At 33.6% G+C, this 19,432-nt stretch overlaps 1 protein-coding gene across 1 annotated transcript in view; it reads right to left on the bottom strand.

Moving 5' to 3' along the window:
- The window catches only part of LOC118189134 (cytochrome P450 3A8-like), a 118,517-nt gene extending 99,286 nt beyond the window's left edge, over positions 1 to 19,231 (bottom strand). The window contains exons 1-4 of the mRNA XM_035359682.2: positions 19,076 to 19,231; positions 13,202 to 13,298; positions 11,252 to 11,304; positions 3,507 to 3,603 (exon numbers count right to left, since the gene is read on the bottom strand). Coding sequence (XP_035215573.2) covers positions 3,507 to 3,603; positions 11,252 to 11,304; positions 13,202 to 13,298; positions 19,076 to 19,185 — 357 coding nt within the window. The 5' untranslated portion in view covers positions 19,186 to 19,231. The remainder of the gene's footprint in view (positions 1 to 3,506; positions 3,604 to 11,251; positions 11,305 to 13,201; positions 13,299 to 19,075) is intronic.
- Between the last annotated feature and the right edge of the window lie 201 nt (positions 19,232 to 19,432).

The raw sequence follows: 19,432 nt of genomic DNA, 5'->3' as shown, positions 1-19,432 counted from the left end.
CTCGTTATACTCTTGATACTGTCGATATTGAAAATCCTAACTCTCTGACGATACTGGAAATTGAATGGCCCATGCTTCGTGCGCCTCTATTTGTTCGCGACCGAAGGCGTCTAAACCAGAAGTTTTACCTACACTGGTAATTGAAAAGACTGATTAGCAACAACCACAATACTAGCTATATATGCAGTTATCACAGCTCTTTCACGAGAGCATATATGCAGCGCAGAACTACACAATTTGCATAACCATGTATATCTCTAATTCAGTGGCACTTCAATGCTAGTTTTGACTGTGGTTAAATTTTGCGAAATTTTAAAACAGTAAATATCGAACTCATAAACATAATATTTATAATACCTCTCTGAATGCCAACAATGAACTTAATTTCTCAACTTTTAAAGGAACCATTTTGTGGTATTCATTTCCAAAATGTTTCAGATATTCTTCAGGCTGCTGCACTCAGACCATCAGGAAAACGGACGTTGATACAGGTATACTACGACTTCTACTTTTATGGTAACGAATTGTACATAAAGTTATTGATTACACTAAGGTTATAAATAAATAATTGCCCATATTAAAGTTCCAGCTTTCATATACAGTCATGTAAAATCTCAGAATTGATAATATCATATACACCACTTTATTTTATATATACCAGTAATTAGAAGAGATATATAAGATATCCCTTGTAATTTATTTGTAATTTGACCAAAAGGAAACACATCCATAAAACTTTTACTGTTTTCAATGTAATCAATAACTTCCAAGCAATCTGTTATCAGTAAAGTAAAAGTCGTAGTAAACCTGTAGCAACGCCTGCTTTGCTGATGGTTTGAATACAGCAGCCTGAAGAATATCTGAAACATTTCGGAAATGAATGCCGCAAAGTGGTTCCTTTATATAAGAAATCAAATTATTTTTAAAGGAGCTTATTCGAGCACTATGGTAAATGGTAGAACGCATCACAGTCATTCGAGCGAACAAACTAGCCACAGATTGCGCTGCATGCGCCAGAAAATTATCCTGTAAAGTTATGACATAATTCTGCAGGACTAGTCACCCCTTTTTTAAAAATTAAGATCTAAAAATAAACAATAATACGGTGCACTGATGGTGTCTCCTTTAAGTATGGTATACGTTAAGTTAGTACCATCGAAATCGCACATCAGAATTTGGTCTAATCTTCAGACTTCCAGGGATATTTATGAACTTTTGATTTTTATGGCGATCTGTAATTGTGTTACTTGTTAGAGTGGCATTTAAACTTTAACTTGTAAGATCAAGCCTAATGTTATGGAATAAGAAAGCTCCTCCTTCGAGTTAAATAAGGGGGTTGATCAGCATCATTTCATAGCTTTTTTTTTTTTTTTGAATGTCCAACACCTTCGCTATGACAGTTTCTAAATATCATGGCTACATGATTTTAGACTGCGAATTCACACAAGACGAATATTTTTCTCGTCACCGATACACGGACAATATATTTATTGTAAAGTAAGTTACGAATTGAATGAACATCTGCTATAACTGAAAAACGGTCATTCCGTTCGCCATTAATAAAGTTTAAATCCATATGTAATCTCACGATTCATGCTTTGCAGTTTTTTTATATTTTACAATTTTGAATGAAGATGTTTAGGATTTTTATGTATTTTTGCCTTGTCGTAAAGTTAGAACTGAATTAATTGAATGAGAAATATGTCTTTAATTGAATTCAAAGAAATAAGTCTAAAAGAAATGCAACAAAAACTGTGAATAATTTAATTGGCCGTACAAAGAGTCATATGTGGTGTCCACATCAGAATTGTTATGTTTGGAATTTTTTTTAGGTTTACAAAACTTATGAATTACGATCTGTAGATCTGAGCATTCTAATCACCAATATAATTTTCTAGGTTCCAATATTAGTGCGTATACTCAAAACACTTAAAAATTGTGGATTTCGGTAAAATGGCTGAGGAAAGAATCGCAACTAATACACGTGACACTACAGATATGAGTATTTAATGGAATTTATGTGGCATCGAGTTTGCAAAGAAGACTCTTTTGTCGCTATTTTAAATGCCACCAGAAAGTTTTGAATGTCAGAATGACTGGCGCAAGTTTTATGTATTTATCAGATAATTTCACAGCTTGCGTATGCAATTATTTTTAAATTTTATATGCCATATCGGTAGATTATGCAAATAAATAAAAGTGATCTGAGATTTTCTTCTAACTAAATTAATAACCGTTTGTTCCTTCAAAATTCCGTCAGAATGAAAACGTTTGGCGAGACTTGCACCAGCTTTTACTTCAGCGAGAACCAACTTTCTCGGTTGATGGGAAAACATGTAAGCATCAACAAAATTAGCTCTACATTTACGCTTAATTCAATTATGTATCTTTACTTAAAACTGCTTAACATTACACAACCCTTACCAGACACTTTTATACAATATGCCATTTTATATACTTGCAATGAGCAAGGAAGACATGGCTCTCCTCAAATATGAAATTTTGGTACTTACGTGTTAACGCAAACACCTTGGCGAAATTTGAAGATTTTTTGCAGATGGAAAAGAATGATGGCATAAATCATCATTCAATTCATTTTCAGAAATTCACTTATTACATATGTATTTTATATTCTAATTAGATATTTATCCCAAAATTGAGTAGATAAATCTATTTAGAAGATGATTTTTATTTATTTCGTTTCTATAGAAATTTAGTGTCAAGGGCTTTAACAACAGATTCAAAAGAACGCTTCTTTTCGAAGATCTTGCTGAAAATTACTGTAAGTCTGCAAATATTTTACTTCCGTTCCTTTCACTGCTGGAAAATTCCACATACGCAAATTTTAAAATCGAGATTAAAGCAAAGAATATCACGGTTTATTTATAAAAAATATTGCAACTTGGAATACCACAAAAAGAATGCATCCGAAAATGGCGCACTGGTAGTTCGGTTCGAGGTTCGAATACCGCAAACGGGCTGGCTGCATGGGTGTTTTCGTGGTTTTCCCCATGTGTAACGTGTATACGAGTCAGTTTCCCTTGGAAAGTCCTCCACGAAGGCATCCCTTCCTTAAGGCAGATAGCCCTCGAGTGCTTTTCCGTAATCTAATAAACCAAACCAAACCGAAAATCGCGACGTTGTTTGTTTGTAGGACTTATGAGTATTTTGCTTGAAGAATGTTATGCGCTTGTTGCTATATTTTGACACATTTCGAAAATTTGGCAACTCTGCTAAAGTGGTTACGCTAATGCACAAGTACCGAAATGCTTGCATGTTAATCCTTTAGTGACAAACTGCAGTGCGGAACAATTTACTTTCTGTGGATATCATGCATTTATTTTCCATTCTTTAAGTATAACTTTTAAGAGGTTGTTTATATTTTTTCTATTTTTGTAATAGAACTAACAACTTATTTTCTTTTCCCCAATTAATACCATTTCAATGTAGAAAATAAAGTTTATCATGCTTATGATAAAAATTTGTTACACCGAGATAACACTCACCCGCCGTCCAGTAAAGAACTGGAAATCTTTCACAAAAATATCTCGTAGAAGAGTTGGATCCGCTATTGAAATCAGTGGACGGTTGCCTTCAAAATGGCTACGGAATGTAAAGAATTTTTATTAAACCATCATTTCACACAAAATAGCAATATTTATCACTGCACTTGAAAACTTACAATAAACTATAACTAATACAAATTTCAACCAAATACAGAAAAAGTTACACGAAATGATATTGAACTGTACAAGCACCTTTGCCAGAAAAAAACAAAAAGGTCATTGCTTTGAAACTGTTTCTGAATTTAATTTCCATTGTCAAGTAGATCTTACTCATTTCTAGTCTCGGCCAGATAGAAAATTTAAATTTATTATGTTGTATCAAGATCATCTCATTATTTTTTTACATATTTTGAATAACAGTTTTTAACTGCAATCTGTCATTAAGTTTTCAAAATAACATTTGTATTTTTAATGAATGAACGTCTTTCAAATAATAAAATAATAACGTTATCATAAATTTTTTTCATATTTTGCCTAAAGAGCATTTGTCATTCTATAGAATGCCTAGGTATTATATACAATGCCTAGGGAAAGTGTGAAATAATTCTCATATTTCATCCTTTGCCTAAAAGTGTCCGGCAATGCATAGGCATTCTATAGAATGCCGGCGTTTCACACTTTGCCGGTAACATATATAATCAAAGAATAAAAACCTTTAAATTTATATTATTTAATTATAATGGCAAATGAAACCTTTACGTTACAATAAAATACAAATAAACATACTACGAGTATATATATATTTAACAATTGTGGTAAATAGTGAGTAATAATACATATATTAAGGAAATAATATAGTTAGTTCGGTACAAAGCAAAGAAGACATCTGAGTTACAGCGCCAGCAGTGACAAGATACGTTTAAATATATATATATACATTCTGTCTTTGTGACATTTTAGATATTACAAGGTTTTAAAAAAATGGTGAATGTTGTGAAATTTAGTCAGTTTACATTTAACTGAAGCACGTGATTAAACTTACTACTTTACGAACTTTAGTGGTTAAGGTGTAAAATAAATTATTAAAATACGCCAAGAACATAAAATTCAATAGAGCACTTTAACAATGTTATTTAACTATAACACTACTCGTATTGTTAACAAGTATAAACAACCTAATCCTAAACGAAGCAACAAAATATATCTTTATATATATACTAGAAAGCCCGGCGGTCATACGAAATGACCGCTGTTCTAGATATTATAAATTGCAATTAAAATTATTTGTGCAAAGGTGTCTGCTAATTTAAACTGAATTACCTAGGGCAGGCGGCGAGAACGCCCCTTTGCTTACTGCCACACGGGATTTTCCCTTTCTACTTGTTTAATTGCTTAAAGTAAAGTGCAATGAAGGAAACCACTGGCGGTAAATTTCTTAAGAGCCACCGCTAGCTCAGAAAATAAAGGTCATTTAAATAATAAAATGTTAATTCACATGTCAAAGATCTCCTTGTACACAACATTTCTTGTGTAGATCTTTCCATCATTTTTCAGCTCGCCTTGCAGAGGACCATATATTATTTTTAATTTTACGTCCGTTCTTTCACGAACTCTTGAACAGGCAACATAAAGTTGACCGTGTCCAAATCCAGGCTCAGGTAAAAAAATGCCAACACGCTTAAGCGTTTGACCCTGAGACTTAATGATGGTCATAGCAAAGGCAAGTTTTACAGGAAATTGTCTACGTCTCAATTGAAATGGCAACCCTGTGCCGTGGCAACTTCACCCCATCGGCTAGTACAGTTACGCATAAACTATCGGCGACACACACTTTAGCCGCTTATATATATAAAGAAGCGACTTAAGTGTTTGCCGCTGATAGTTTATTGTTGCCACTCGGAAAAATGAGCGCGGAAATTAAGTTTTCGCGGTTTTTAATTAATATCTCGGTCGATTAAAGTCGTACGAAGATGAGAACGGTGTCGATGGATTCGGAGATTTTTTTGGAATCCGAGGATACGCGTCTCGAATTTTAACTCTCGAATTCCGTAGATATTCGAGAAAAACGAATTTGGCAGGTAACCAAAACCACCTACTAGGGAAAATCCAAGAAAGATAGTGAAAATGTAGGGAAAACGTAGGGGAAAATTAGTTTTTAATTAATATCTTGGCTAATTAAAGTCCCACGAAGACGCGAATGGTCAAAATGGCGTGCCACGGACCCGCGGAATCCAATGGTGTGCTTCGCTAAGCCCGGGGAACCAGCCGTTTCGGAGGAGATGATGTTACTTCACCCCATATGTATATGCGGCTTAACTGTCTGTTTGTCGCCGATAGTTTATTGGTTGCTTGTGTAACTGTACTAGCCAATGGGGTGAAGTTACCACGGCACGGGGTTGCCGTTTCAATTGAGACGTAGACAACTTCCTGTAAAACTTGCCTTTGCTATGACCATCAATAAGTCTCAGGGCCGAACGCTTAAGCGTGTCGGCATTTTTTTACCTGAGCCTGGATTCGGGCACGGTCAACTTTATGTTGCCTGTTCAAGAGTTCGTGAAAGAACGAACGTAAAATTAAAAATAATGGGTGGTCCTCTGCAAGGCGAGCTTAAAAATGATGGAAAACTCTACACAAGAAATGTTGTGTACAAAGAGATCTTTGACATGTGAATTAACATTTTATTATTTAAATCACCTTTATTTTCTGAGCTAGCGGTGGCTTTTAAGAAATGTACTGCCAGTGGTTTCCTTCATTGCACTCTACTTTAAGAAATTAAGCAAGTAGAAGGGGGAAACCCCGTGGGGCAGGAAACAAAGGGGCGTCTTCGCCGCCTGCCCTGGGTAATTTAGTTTGAATTAGCAGACACCTTTGTGCAAATCATTTTAATTACAATTTATAATATCTAAAACAGCAGGCTTTCTAGTATAATTATAATCATATAAAACACTGCTGTCAAATAGACAACCTAGATACCGAACACATGTCAAATTTAAGATGAGTGTTTATTCTTGAGACTGTATACCAAACTATCATGCCACTATTTCAAAAAAATGTTAGGTTAAATGTCAGAGAGGTATTATGTTCGCTTTGTAGCACTGTAAGATTAATTAATGAGGATTAATGTGAAGAATGTGAAAGCTTTTTTTTTCCAAAGCTAAAAAACGAGTTGTATCAAATACTGATTGTTTATTAAGTACCAGTTTCTTCAGAATTTCACAGAAACGAATTGCCCCGACTTTGGCAGGATATCCGACCATCGTTCATTTTTCGACTTTTATAGTCGACAAGATAATATGTAAGTTCTTTTATTTTATGTACTCAAGAAAAAAAAAAAAAAAAAAAAAAGAACTTAATGCATAACATGCACTTAACATATAACGGCTTATATTTGCACTTTTCTTGTTATAAAATTAATTTATGAGATGAATCAATAAGGAAAAAAATCTGAAGGGTTTCAAATTTTAAATTACGTCTAAAGGCGCGTTTTTTTAATGTTTTGTGCGTTTATTAAGTATAATTTATTTATTATTTTTTATTAAATATCATGTTCTTTGCACTTAAACCATAAAATTCAGTTTAAGAGCAATGTCGCAAAATAATTTTAAAATGAGCATATCTTCAGAATTTCCGATGCACAGTCCCGCGCGTTGGAGATAAAAAGGTTTTCCCACACCTAGAGTATTGCCATGGCTCGCTTTGAAATCCTTGAGTTTGTTAATCAAAAATTCGTTGAGATTTTTAAACAAAATTTCGTTAAACTTTTACAAAATATTAAATAGAGATTAAAACATATTCGAAACTCAAAATTCGGGCTTCCAGGTGCCCATATTCGGGTGAAGGACTATTCAAAATTTGATGGCTCGTACTGTTTTTTCACAATGCGAGAAACCTACATGCATTCATGCCTATTCTTAATTATTTAATTTCTTTAAATATAATACAGGGCAATAATATTTGGTGGGAAAAATTTGAAAAGTGATATAAAGCTTTCTGTGATTCAACGGAAAATGCCGTTTTGAGACTCATAGCCCTTCTGGCCTAACGCCCCTTTGGGCTAAAAAAATTTCGAAGAAGTTGTTTTCCTTTTCCTATCACATCAATTTTTGTTTAATTGACAGTTCTTGAAAATTTTCCATTTCCTATCAAATTCAAAATCCCTACTTAGAATATTTAATGTCTCTAACACTCTAATTCTAATTTCTTGCATTTGTTCTCTTGTCGTTGAGTGATTCTTTGCATTGTTATTATTCAAAAGCCTCGTTCTTATTATAATAAGAAAGAGGCTTTTGAGTATTAATTTATTATAATAAGAAAGAAGCCTGATCGAAAAGAACGCATTTACCTGTAAGACTGTAAAGGGATTAGGTCTTTGGGACGAAATTTACCTATCCTCAAGTGGAATTCGATTTTCAGCCTTTTACGCTTTACTTTGCGCTATATTTTAAGGTAACTGCATTTTTCAACATAATAATGATTAAAAAAAAAAAGGCCTTAAAGGCTTATCTCCGCACGTTTCTTACTAATTCTGCAATACTAAAAGGGCAAGGTTTTTCTAATAATGCGTAAAGGTTCATGTTTTCTCAAAAACATTACTGTTAATCAAAATCTAAAAAATAAATCTTTTGAGATATGAATAGAAAGCCAGGGTTAAATCTGCGGAACATTTTTTCCAAAGAATAAATAAGCGCAGATGTGACTTATATGTATTTTATCTTTTACTTTTAATCAAAAAATTCCCATTGTCTTTTAAAATATCGTATCTTCTCTTATCTCACAACTAATTTCCAAAGATAAGAAAAAGTGCAACTTTGATAAGTAAAAAACAGGACAGCAAAAATAACAAAACCTTTTAATGTTGACATGCAGACAACTTTTTGTTTCAAGCTTTAAAAGACTATAAAACTCTATAGCAGGTCTTAGCAATCTATGAACACCGGGACATACAGCGACGTATTTCATAATTTCCATTTCATAATTTAATTCATTTCATAATACTTGAGTTTCGAAAATAAAGTGTACTACATGAAAAAAAATCTGGAAGGTTTCAGATTTTAAATTACGTCCAAAGGGACTTTTTTTAACGTTTTGTGTGTTTCCTTTACTTATTAAATATCATGTTCTTTGCACTGAAATTATAAAATTCAGTTCAACAGCAATGTTGCGGAATAATTTTAAAATGAGCCTATCTTTAGAATTTTCCATACACAGTTCCGCGCGCTAGAGATAAAAAGTTTTTTTTATTTTTTTTTTACCCTCTTGAGAGTTGACATTGCTCGCTTTGAAATCGGTGAGTTTGTTAATCAAAAATTCGTTAAAATTTACAAAATATGAAATCGATAATAAAATAAATACCATATTTCAAATTTGGGCTTTTAGATGGCCATATTCGCAGTAGGATTACGTCATTCAAAATTCGATGACTCTATGTACCGTTATTTTATCACAATGAAAGAAACATGCATACATTTATGCAGATTCTGCATTATTTAATTTCTTCAATTATAATACAGGGCGATAGTATTTGGTGGCAACGATTTAAAAAGTGATACAGCCTTGTAAAAGTTTTCAGCGCAAAATCGCAAAATGAAAACAATAGTCCTTCAGGGACAAAGCCCCTTTGGACTAAAAATACATTTAGGAACCTTAATATGAAACAATCATTTGAAGAATACATAAAAATAAACAGAATATAAATATTAACCAAAACATTTTTGTTTGATTACAAAGTTTCAGTGACGAACATGCATTTTTACTTTGAATTTTGCTCGTATCCGATTCAACAATAAATGCGAGCAAATATTTTCACACATGAAATTTATTTTATATAAGAACAGGTCCAGCTTAACTACCGAAAATTCAGATGATTATATGCGGTTTAAGACGACTAACTATAAGCCAGACTTGATTAAATTGCCGTCACAAATTCAGCATCGGGGAAGCCATTGATATCGAAGAGAAAAGTAAAGTTCATTCCGTTATTACTTGCTTTTACTATAATAAATAGAATTTTAATATTTATATTTAAAGCGTATTGTAATTATTTTCTCAAGACTATTTATTCTAAACTGAAAATAGAACTCACCCAAAACAGTCTTCTTAATGCACATAATTTTTTTTTTTTTTTTTTTTTTTTTTTTTTTAAGTTGTCCATTGACTTGCATCCAAAAACGTTTCTCTGCGGCTGCTGTAAAGTGTCTTATACATGAAAAAAAGCTATTTCGAATCTTGTGATTTTTTAAAAACTTGCTCTTTTATGTATATTTTGTTAATAGAGATATAATTACATTGTGAAAAATATTGCATATTTGTCATGGCAAGTTGCGTTTAAAGCAAATAATTGCATTCTATGTTACTATAGTTGTTACCGATCTCACCTGTCTGGCAAAGGTCAGCGCAAGCCTGCGATATATCGTTGCAAGGAGTCATATGCTCCTGTCGTTGACAAAAGCCTTCAGCACAATAATAGGTGACAGCCCGACTAGATCAGTTCTGCTCCCCAATTTTGACCACAAGCACCACAAGAGACGGAAAGGAAGGTCTCTCATCCTCTTCCCCTACTATCAACCTCTCCAGTGGACTGTCCGCTCGCCGCACATTTATAGTGCCTCCATGCCGCGCAGACATTACACATTTACAAGCACCCATGCCTTTTTTGGCATTAGCACCTGGGCCCTACGGTACGGCAGTCAGAATCACTAACCGCTATCCTGATTGGACGGCTTATATTACTACAAATTGTGCTTTGCATACTCTGTAGCGGCCAAAGATATATGTTATACTATCCGCTACGCTGCCAGCCTTCGTCTGGCTTTTAGATGTACCGGATAATTTCTTAAAGGGAACACCAAACATTAAATTTAAAAACTGCAGAATTTTACTCTGCAGAACAATTTTATCAAAACAAAACAAAACAAAACAAAAAAAAAAAGATACAAATTTCAATAAAAATGAATTACATATAAAAATTATAATGAAATAAGCAATATCCCTTACTACAAATATTAATTATCCTAATAAATAAATTAACCAACTTCCCGTTGCCTTCTCTCAACAAACGTCCAGCATCTAAGAGAAACATTAAATTTAAAAACTGCACCGAATTATCACCCTCATTTTTCCAAGTGGCAGCAGTGCTGATTTTCAACAGTCAGCACTCCAGTATAGTAAGCATTGACTGGAAAACTGTTGCCAAAATTACATTTCTAAAAATATGAAACTATTTAAAATGATGCGATTTCATCAAAAAAAGATAAAATTTAAAAAAAATCTTATTCGAATTTTGAAAAAAATCGCTTCGAGGTGCACTGGCTCTTGTCTAGATACACGTATGTATCAAAATTCATAGCCCTGAGTCTATTAGTTTACGCGCAGCACGAACGAAAGACACACAGACAGACGACTTTTTTTTTTTTTTTTTATTATATGTTGAGATTTCATAATGAAAGAAAGCTCGGTTACGCCTGTTGCTTCAAAAACGAGTTTCTAAATGCGTCTTGATTCAGCAGGTACAAAAAATTTCAAATAAATATTATCAATTTATTGAATTGAAATTTTTATGTCGAATAGAAATTAACATTTTTTCATGTGTTTTACTTTTAAGAAGATAGCTAAGAATAGGTTCTCTCGATATATGTATGTATAATATATCTATATTCTCTCTGCTCGCATCATCTGTGCTCCGTTCTGAGCCATACAACCATATATGGATTTTTAAAAATTAGAAACGGTAATAAAATTAAACTTACCCGTAAATGGCACCGTACTTCTTGTATCTGTTCAATTCTGTGTCATGAAGAGGCTGAAAAGAGACAATAAATATCAAAGAATGTCAGAACTGAGACAAATTCAGGGAATAACCTTTTGATGGAGGCCAATAGAGTTGAAATGAAAGATTTAACAATCACTAAAAATTGGATCAAACTAGGTTTTTATACCATCCTGTTAATTTGCTTGTATTAGTATCATATGGGCGTGGCTGAGAATAAAACGTATATTTTATACTAGTCTATATTTTATACTATATATTTTATACTACTTAATTGAAATGCAAATCAAATTTATTGTATCAATATATAAAATTATTTAAATCTTTTGAATCTTGAGGTTAATGTTTTTCAGAATATTCGTAATTTGACAAAATATGATTCAATGGTATTTCAGTTTTTTACATTTTTAATATTATTTGTAAATTAAAGCAAACGTAGAGAAGAAATTATTTCAAGAGATTACCGACACTCTATATTTTCTCTAAAAACTGGGACAGTTCAAAAAGTTGATTATTTTAAGAATTTGGAAGAAGGAGTAATTTGAAACTTTTGGGGATAGTTTGAACTTTACCTTTAGGGATAATTTGAAGTTACTCTTAGGGATAAATTTAGGGATAATGTGAACTTTACTCGAGTTCAGAAATAATTTGAAAAGCAGAACTTTTAGATGCTACTTTTATATTATATGAAAAATAACAAAGTCTGTAGGAACAGCCTGCTTTGTTTTTGCGACTTCATTTAACATTGCCGAAAACATTCATGTTTTTTGATGCAATTGCCATCACATGAATTCGATGAGGTAGGAATTTAGGGGACCACTGCGTTGCTGATGTTTATTTCGGCATTTTTTTGCGCATAGTTTTCTGTATCAGAATCAATAATACTGTATTTGTGGAATTTGCGATGTTCATATCCGGCAGTTTTTAATTCATCCGATTAAGCAACTGAAAATTTAGATGACAAACTTCTTGGACTGATGTTCATTCTTCTCACTTATTTGCAATAACACCACTGCACAACTATTCATGATGCGACATTAAAAAGATTACCATATTTGGCGACTAGTGCCTCGTCAATAGAAAAACAAAAATATCTTTTTTAATATCCAATGGCGGGCAGACAGACAGGGCTCTTGCCTCCAATGGCGGGCACTTGCATATTTTCAGCATTGGCCACGCTTAAGGCCAAAAGAGGTGGCCATTTTATTCAATTATTTTCAATGGCCACTTATTAAGGCGGCCAGTGAAAAATACCAATATAAAAGACAATCCATTTCTCGTGATAATATTTCAAGCAAAGAAATAAAAATAGAAATCTAAAACACTCTAATTTACAAAAATGGGGATATGAATGCTAGGTTAAATTACCACGGTAAAAACACTTGAGAGGGTACTTGCTTCGAGGGGATAATCCGTTGAGAAACATTATAAAGAAATATTAGCTCATATTTATGTTATACATACAAAGGTCAGTTTCTCTTCCCAACAACCGAACTAAAAGATGAATAAATAACCAGTGGATTGCAGCTTCAAGTAACCGGTGGACTGCGACAAATAAGAATAATCACGTTCAAATACAGCAGAAACAGAATACAGTTTCTCAGTCGCAGTATTTTCTGTATTAACTATGACTGATAATAATAATAATGAAATTTACAGAAATTTCAGGCCCATAGCGGTCGAGTGGTAACATCACTGAGCATAGGTAGTTCCGACCTGGGTTCGATTCCAGGTGAACGGATGGGCTACGTATGCATTTTCGTGGTTTTCTTCGTGTTTAACGTGTATAGAGCCACTTTTCCCTAAAAAGTTCTCCACGAAGGCATCCCTCCTGTTAAGCAGATAGCCCTTGTGTGCTTTGCCATAATCAGCTGAATCAAACCAATATAGAACATTCGAAATATTAACATTTTTATATATTTCAACATACCTGTGATATGTTTTCTAAAACCGAGCCCAATAGAAAGAAAGGTTTTACATGTGGTACACCTTTATTCTTCCAGTAGGATTGCCTGCTAGTTGAGTACCTACAAGACAGAAGTAAGCAAAGTCAGTTTAAGGTGTGAGTAGATAGTATTTTTAATGTATCGATTTTGTGAGGATATTATCTGTTTCAGGACAACACATGTCAAATGGTCTTCTACAGGAAGATATAGTGTTGCCAACGTTGCCTATCTGCCACAGTTAAATTAAATGTGTTGTTTTTATTTCTCATAACAATATTCTTGTTTTTAAAAGCAATTATTGTCATCAAAAAGATATTAAAATTTTATATTTACATTTCTTTTATATTTATTGAAATAACTAACGAAAGAGAGAGATTATTTTAAATTTCGAAAATTTTTATAATAGTCGAAATGGTCTCAAAGTAGGTGTTCTGGCCGAAGTGCCAAGTTGGTGTGTATATCTTTTCAAAGAAAACTGCTTGACGCGTGCTGTCCTTCGAGAAAAATTTCTCATCCTCATGTGACATGTCTAAAATATGCCAAATAACATGAAAAACTTAAAATAATAGTAATAATATATAGAAAACATAAAATGATAACAATAAATGAGCAGCTTATGAAAAGCTGGAATGTACATGATATGACAATAAAGCATTGTGAATCAGTTCATAAAAAAAAATTTTTATCTAAATAATCGAAAACGTTTTACATTCTTTTGAAGTAATGCTCGTCGTTTGCCATGCACTTTTGATAAGACAGCACATAAGATATTTTCTTCCTCCTTTTCACATGCCTTCGTGATATAATTGGAAGCATATTCAAAGCGTATTTGACAGGTCCAGGGTTCGAGTCCCGGCGAGGGCATTGCACATTTTTCATGTCTCCTGTTTCAAAAGAATTCTAATGGCGTTACAGTTTCTGAAATCTTCTTTTGAGATCGCATGAACTCGTCATGTACTTTTAATGTCCGGAATATCCAAAAGCCGTTCTGATGTTAAGGCTCGTTCCAAGTTTCGAGAACAGAAAGATGTCTACTGAAGCAAGATCAGCTAGTACTGCTGCTACAACTCGAGAGCATAGCTCTTCCACAGTACATAAAGTCTTTCACGACGAAGACCAAATGTGACCAGGCGTTATCATGGAGAAAGAACAAACAGCCTGCCTCGGCTTTTTCTGCACGTACACAACGGATCTTTTACAATAAACTTGCCAGAATATCCTTGTAAGTGTTAACTTTCATTGCTGCTCTTTCTAGCTAACATCTCATTCACTTTTTCAATGTTTTCCTACTACGAGAATCTGCAGACCTATCACATCGAGCAGGGTTTTCAATGGATCCTCGTCCGGTTTGAACACATTTAAACCTCTAGATGCGCTTGAAAAATACAGCTGTGTCACCGTAATCTTGTTTTATCGTGTCCTGGCGTTCTTTTGCGCATTTACCAAGCTTGAAACAGAACTTTAAATTAGCTCGCTGCTCCATTTTACAGCCACTGCTACACCTTTTAATATTGGAGTGTTACTAACAAAAATCCATAAAGCTAACTAATATTTCACCCTCAAACATGATCAAATACGTAAGGGATATGTCATGTGGTTTTCCACATTTCGTCGTTTCTCCACTATCATGCGTACGCATCATGGACTTTGTAGAAAGTTTTTTTATGGACCGCGGGACGCATCTTACGATGTCGTTCGCCGAAATTTATTGCCATAGCTTATATGTAGGAAGAAGTTATATCTTCGATAACTGAGAAGACAGCAAAGGCATTGGAAAGTTCATAAATGATTGTAGAGATGATGAGGTATTAGGGCTGGCAAGCAATCAAGAGTTTGAGATGATGGAAGGTACAGAAAATAAGTATTAGTATCATCCTGTTAAAATTTATCTTAATGGCCTTTTAACCTATTAGTGAAACCCATTAACAACAGCAGCGTTGTCCAATAAAAATATGTGGAAAATGAAAATTTAAATAGATATTATATTACTTTATCCCTTATTTCATTCTTATATCGGAAATCCTATTTCATTTATTCTTTTTGAAAGTATCGTTAATTTCTTACTAAAGCAAAGTGAGGGTGGCATTAGGATGATTTATATGTTCTTTAATTTTCAACACAATATTTTGCACGACGACGCGATATTTTCGTTTGTGACGTTTTTGAAGGACACCTCGATGTCGATGACTGACATCTATCATTTCCTACTGCTTATGATGAATGATCTGAAATGCAACAGCAAGCTTTATAACTCGGATTTATTTTCTAAGAAAGATTTCGTTGTGCGTATTCGAAAGCCTTACACTTAAATTCGAAAGAATATTACGCTTAAATTTAAAGTTGTTTAGTTTTGTTTAAAATAGTTTAATTAAAGTTGGCTTATTGTATAGATGTTTATTCTTATTTCTAGGCTTTGAAAATCCCGCCCGATAATGCATTAAATCTGTAATGCTAAGTGAAGCATCTTTTTTTTTAGAACTTAGAAGCATAATTGAAGATAAAACAAAGGGGCTTTTAAAGGACTTAATTCAATTGATTTGGATTTTGATCGCGCTCTGAGAAATAAAAAATATTTTAAAACGATAAAACTTAAAGGGCATGTGCAGCAAATATTAAGATGAAAATAACAGGCATACTCAAAATTCATTCTAGAGACATTAGGTTATTTTTTAAGCAAGAGTGATGAAAAATGAGCAACGCCCTCGCCGGGAATCGAACCACGGACCTATAGACTACGCACCCAGCGTGCAAACCGATACACTACTGTGGCATGGTAAGAAAAAGGGAGGAATACCTTATATACTCCCCCTTTTAAAGGGTGACTGGGGTTTTCAGGGGACCCAATCGCTAAATCCTGGGTGTGGAGAATTATCATCCACTACTCTTTTAATTCAAGCGCCACTGTAGAGACATTAGGTTTTTTTTGGGGGGGAAGCAGGAGAAATGAAAAATGAGCAACGCCTTCGCCGAGAATCGAACCACGGACCTCTGGAATACGCGTCCAGCGTGCAGACCACTACACTACGAAGACATGCTAAGAAAGAGGGAGCAATAACTTATAACATACTACAAGAAAACTAGTTAATTAATAGTTTATGATATTAAAGAAACGCTTTCTTTTGCCATGATTATTTTCTTAATTATGAAATTACTAAGTTCAGTTTGTTATTAGTATCTATTTTAAGACATGAAGAACTTCGCTGGAATCAAGACTTGAATTAACCTGGTATCCTGTTCCGATACTTCTCAATTTTTTGAGTGAAATCCTAATTCTAGCCAGAGTGCACTTGCGTTTCAAATTAGACAAATTCCGTCGTACACCTGAACTGCGATATTAATGGAGAATACTGTTAAGATAAAATATTAGTGCTATATTGTATTTAGGAGTTAGTAAAACTGGTATCATACTAGAAACAGAACAAACGACTGCATTTCCATGCGAAGACCAAAATGTGTGGAAAAGGCTTCAGCAGTTGAGAAAGAAAATCCGCTTTGTAAAAATGTTAACATAAAAAGAAATTTTTATGGGCTATATTTTATGGGCTCAGTTTAAGTGGTTTTAATTTTATGGGCTATATTCAGCTGGTGTTTAAGTGGATGAGAAGCCAAAATAAAAATGCACATTTATCTCAGTGCGAAGAAAAATATTTTTTTATCTTACTGAGATATCAATACGTTATTTTTTCCCTCTAAACAAAAAATAAACAAAAAAAAAAATTGTTTCATCATCTTATGGATTGTATAGCGGTTAATGGAGGCTGACTAGTAGCCAGAATGGCAAGATAAGGGTTTGAATCCCCTTGTAAGGATTATTTCTGTGTTCTTAGGACTTCTCGCGAGCGTAATATCAAACCATCCGTAGTGGTGTACTCTGTATAATATTCTCGATGATAAGACGACTGTGTAACTGATTGGTTCGACTATTCTTAACAAATACGCGATAAGTATACGTTCGGTCAAAAAAATAATCTGATATTACTTCCTTGTACGACCTATTAAAGTATACACATTTTTTTCCTGCATTTAATTTAAATTGATTTCCTAAAATTTCATTAGAGATATATTTCTAATTCAATTAATTCAGTTCTCATTTCGCGGCAAGGCAAAAATACATAAAAACTCAAAACATCTTCATTAAAAAGTGTTGTAAATATTTTAAGTTTTACTAAAGTTTGTTTCATTTTAAAACTTTACTATCCTCTTTTATTTTCCATTTACGGCCAGAATAAACGCGAACAGGTTTGGTTATGCAAATTGAGCTTGCAAACTGTTAAGTATTTAAGTTGTGGCTTTTAGCCAAGAGAGTTAGAGAGAGAGACTTCTCGCTACCTTACCTCGGGCGCGCTTTTCACCCGGTTCTAGTCTGCCTTTGAGGCCAGAACTTAATTCTCTTTGATACTTGAAGACGTATTGTACTTTAACGCATTGTGCTCACTACATACGTAAAGTTTAAAAAGGCCAATCTTCGCGTTACTATTCTTTGCAAAGTATCTAAGTCTAGTTTTTATTTAATTTAGTTTTAGTTCTTATTTTTACGTTTCAGACCATAAGTACTGGTCCCGAAGCGCGGGAACGACTGCAAACTGTGAGAAATAAAGGGTAATTAAACCCTTTCCATTTGTGTCGTATCTTCTACACTTGCACGAACATAGTTTGAAGTAAACTCCCTGTTCCTACTGAGGACTCCAGTTACGTTAGCAAAGGCATTTAGAAGAAATAGTAGTTCTGATAGTGTAAAGTACAAAAAAACATAAAACAGACCCCCCCAAAAAAATTTAAAATTAAAATTAGAGTTTCTACGCAAAAACAGGGAATTCGGCCAGCGGCAAGAAGGCAGATTTTTCGGTGCACAAAATTAAAAATTTACTTTTGGTACCACTCTGCAAAAAGACACTGAAAGCGAAAAAACTGATTTTTCACTATTCTACTAAAAGTTTCAGATGTAAACAAATGGCTACTTCGTTAAGCTTAGTAGTACTTAAAACAACTTTTAAATTGTTGGCGAATATGGGCACCTGGAAGCCCAAATTTGGAAATTCGAATTTATTTTACTGTCAGTTTCTTACTTCGTTAAAACAAACTCAACAGTTTCAGAGCGAGCACTGGCAACACTGTAGGGAATAAAAACATTTTTATCTCCAGCGCGCGAGACTGTCAATCTGAAATTTTAACGATATGCTGCTTTTAAATATGTTCAGCACAATGTGACGTTAGCTCAAATGCTCTCGAAACGTGTATGCGTCTGTAAATGAAAAAAAAAAAAAAAAAAAAAAAAAAAAAAGACCTTTTTGGGGGCGTAGTATAGAATCTGAAGGCTTTCAGATTTGTCTTTTTACTGATTATACTTGGAAATAAATTATTGTGTGATATGCATCAATCAGGAAAAATTGAATTATGACTCTATGATACAAACCGTTTGCAAATGTTATCTGAAAAAATTTTCGTATCAGCATTTTAGATTAAAATCTGATGAACTTTTAATTTCTTTTGTATACATTTCATTTTTTACATGCAGTGCAATAATTAAGTATATATTAATACGCAAATATTATTGGCTACTTTCGAATACATGTAATTCTAACTTATAATCATCAATACATTTTTTTTAAATTTGGTGTTCAGCAGTATACCCAGTTATCAAAACTCAGGTTACGCCCTCCGCTTTCAACGTTGACCGAGGCATTTTAAATTAGATTTCTTCTAAGCTAATACCTTAAAAGTAATAGAAAAGTATAAAAATTGCTTTTTACTTCCTTTTTATCGTGCGCTTACATGTATTACCTAATTACTCCATTCATTCAACGATAAACAAGAAATTTTATCATTTCATTTCAAATATAATATATTGGTTTACGTACCTGTATATTAAAAATATGACAGCAGCTCCTATCAGGAAACTGGCCATAAGAGGCCCAAACATAAATTCCGTGGCTTCCATATTAGTTACGTTATCACGACAACAATACATTTAAGTAAATTCAAACTGCAGTCAGGGGTTTATATACTAACGGACGGATTGCACAACATTACGCTGCGGATGGCAGTCGGCTCATCGGTCTCATTGCGAGGAATGACGAAAGCGATAAGGAAAAATGAAAAACTCTTCAAGGTCAGTTTGCGCTAAACTGCAAAATCGCAAAATATTTGTGTATTTAATAATATAATCACTGAACTCCCCCCACAGTTTATTTAGCATAACAGAAAGGGCAGTAATT

The sequence above is a fragment of the Stegodyphus dumicola genome, chromosome 2, assembly GCF_044657685.1.
Source record: "Stegodyphus dumicola isolate Sdum_Otavi_A_Nest chromosome 2, ASM4465768v1".
Classification (NCBI taxonomy): domain Eukaryota; kingdom Metazoa; phylum Arthropoda; class Arachnida; order Araneae; family Eresidae; genus Stegodyphus; species Stegodyphus dumicola.
Note: the sequence above shows the minus strand (reverse complement) of the source record. Positions and strands in the feature narration are given on the sequence as shown.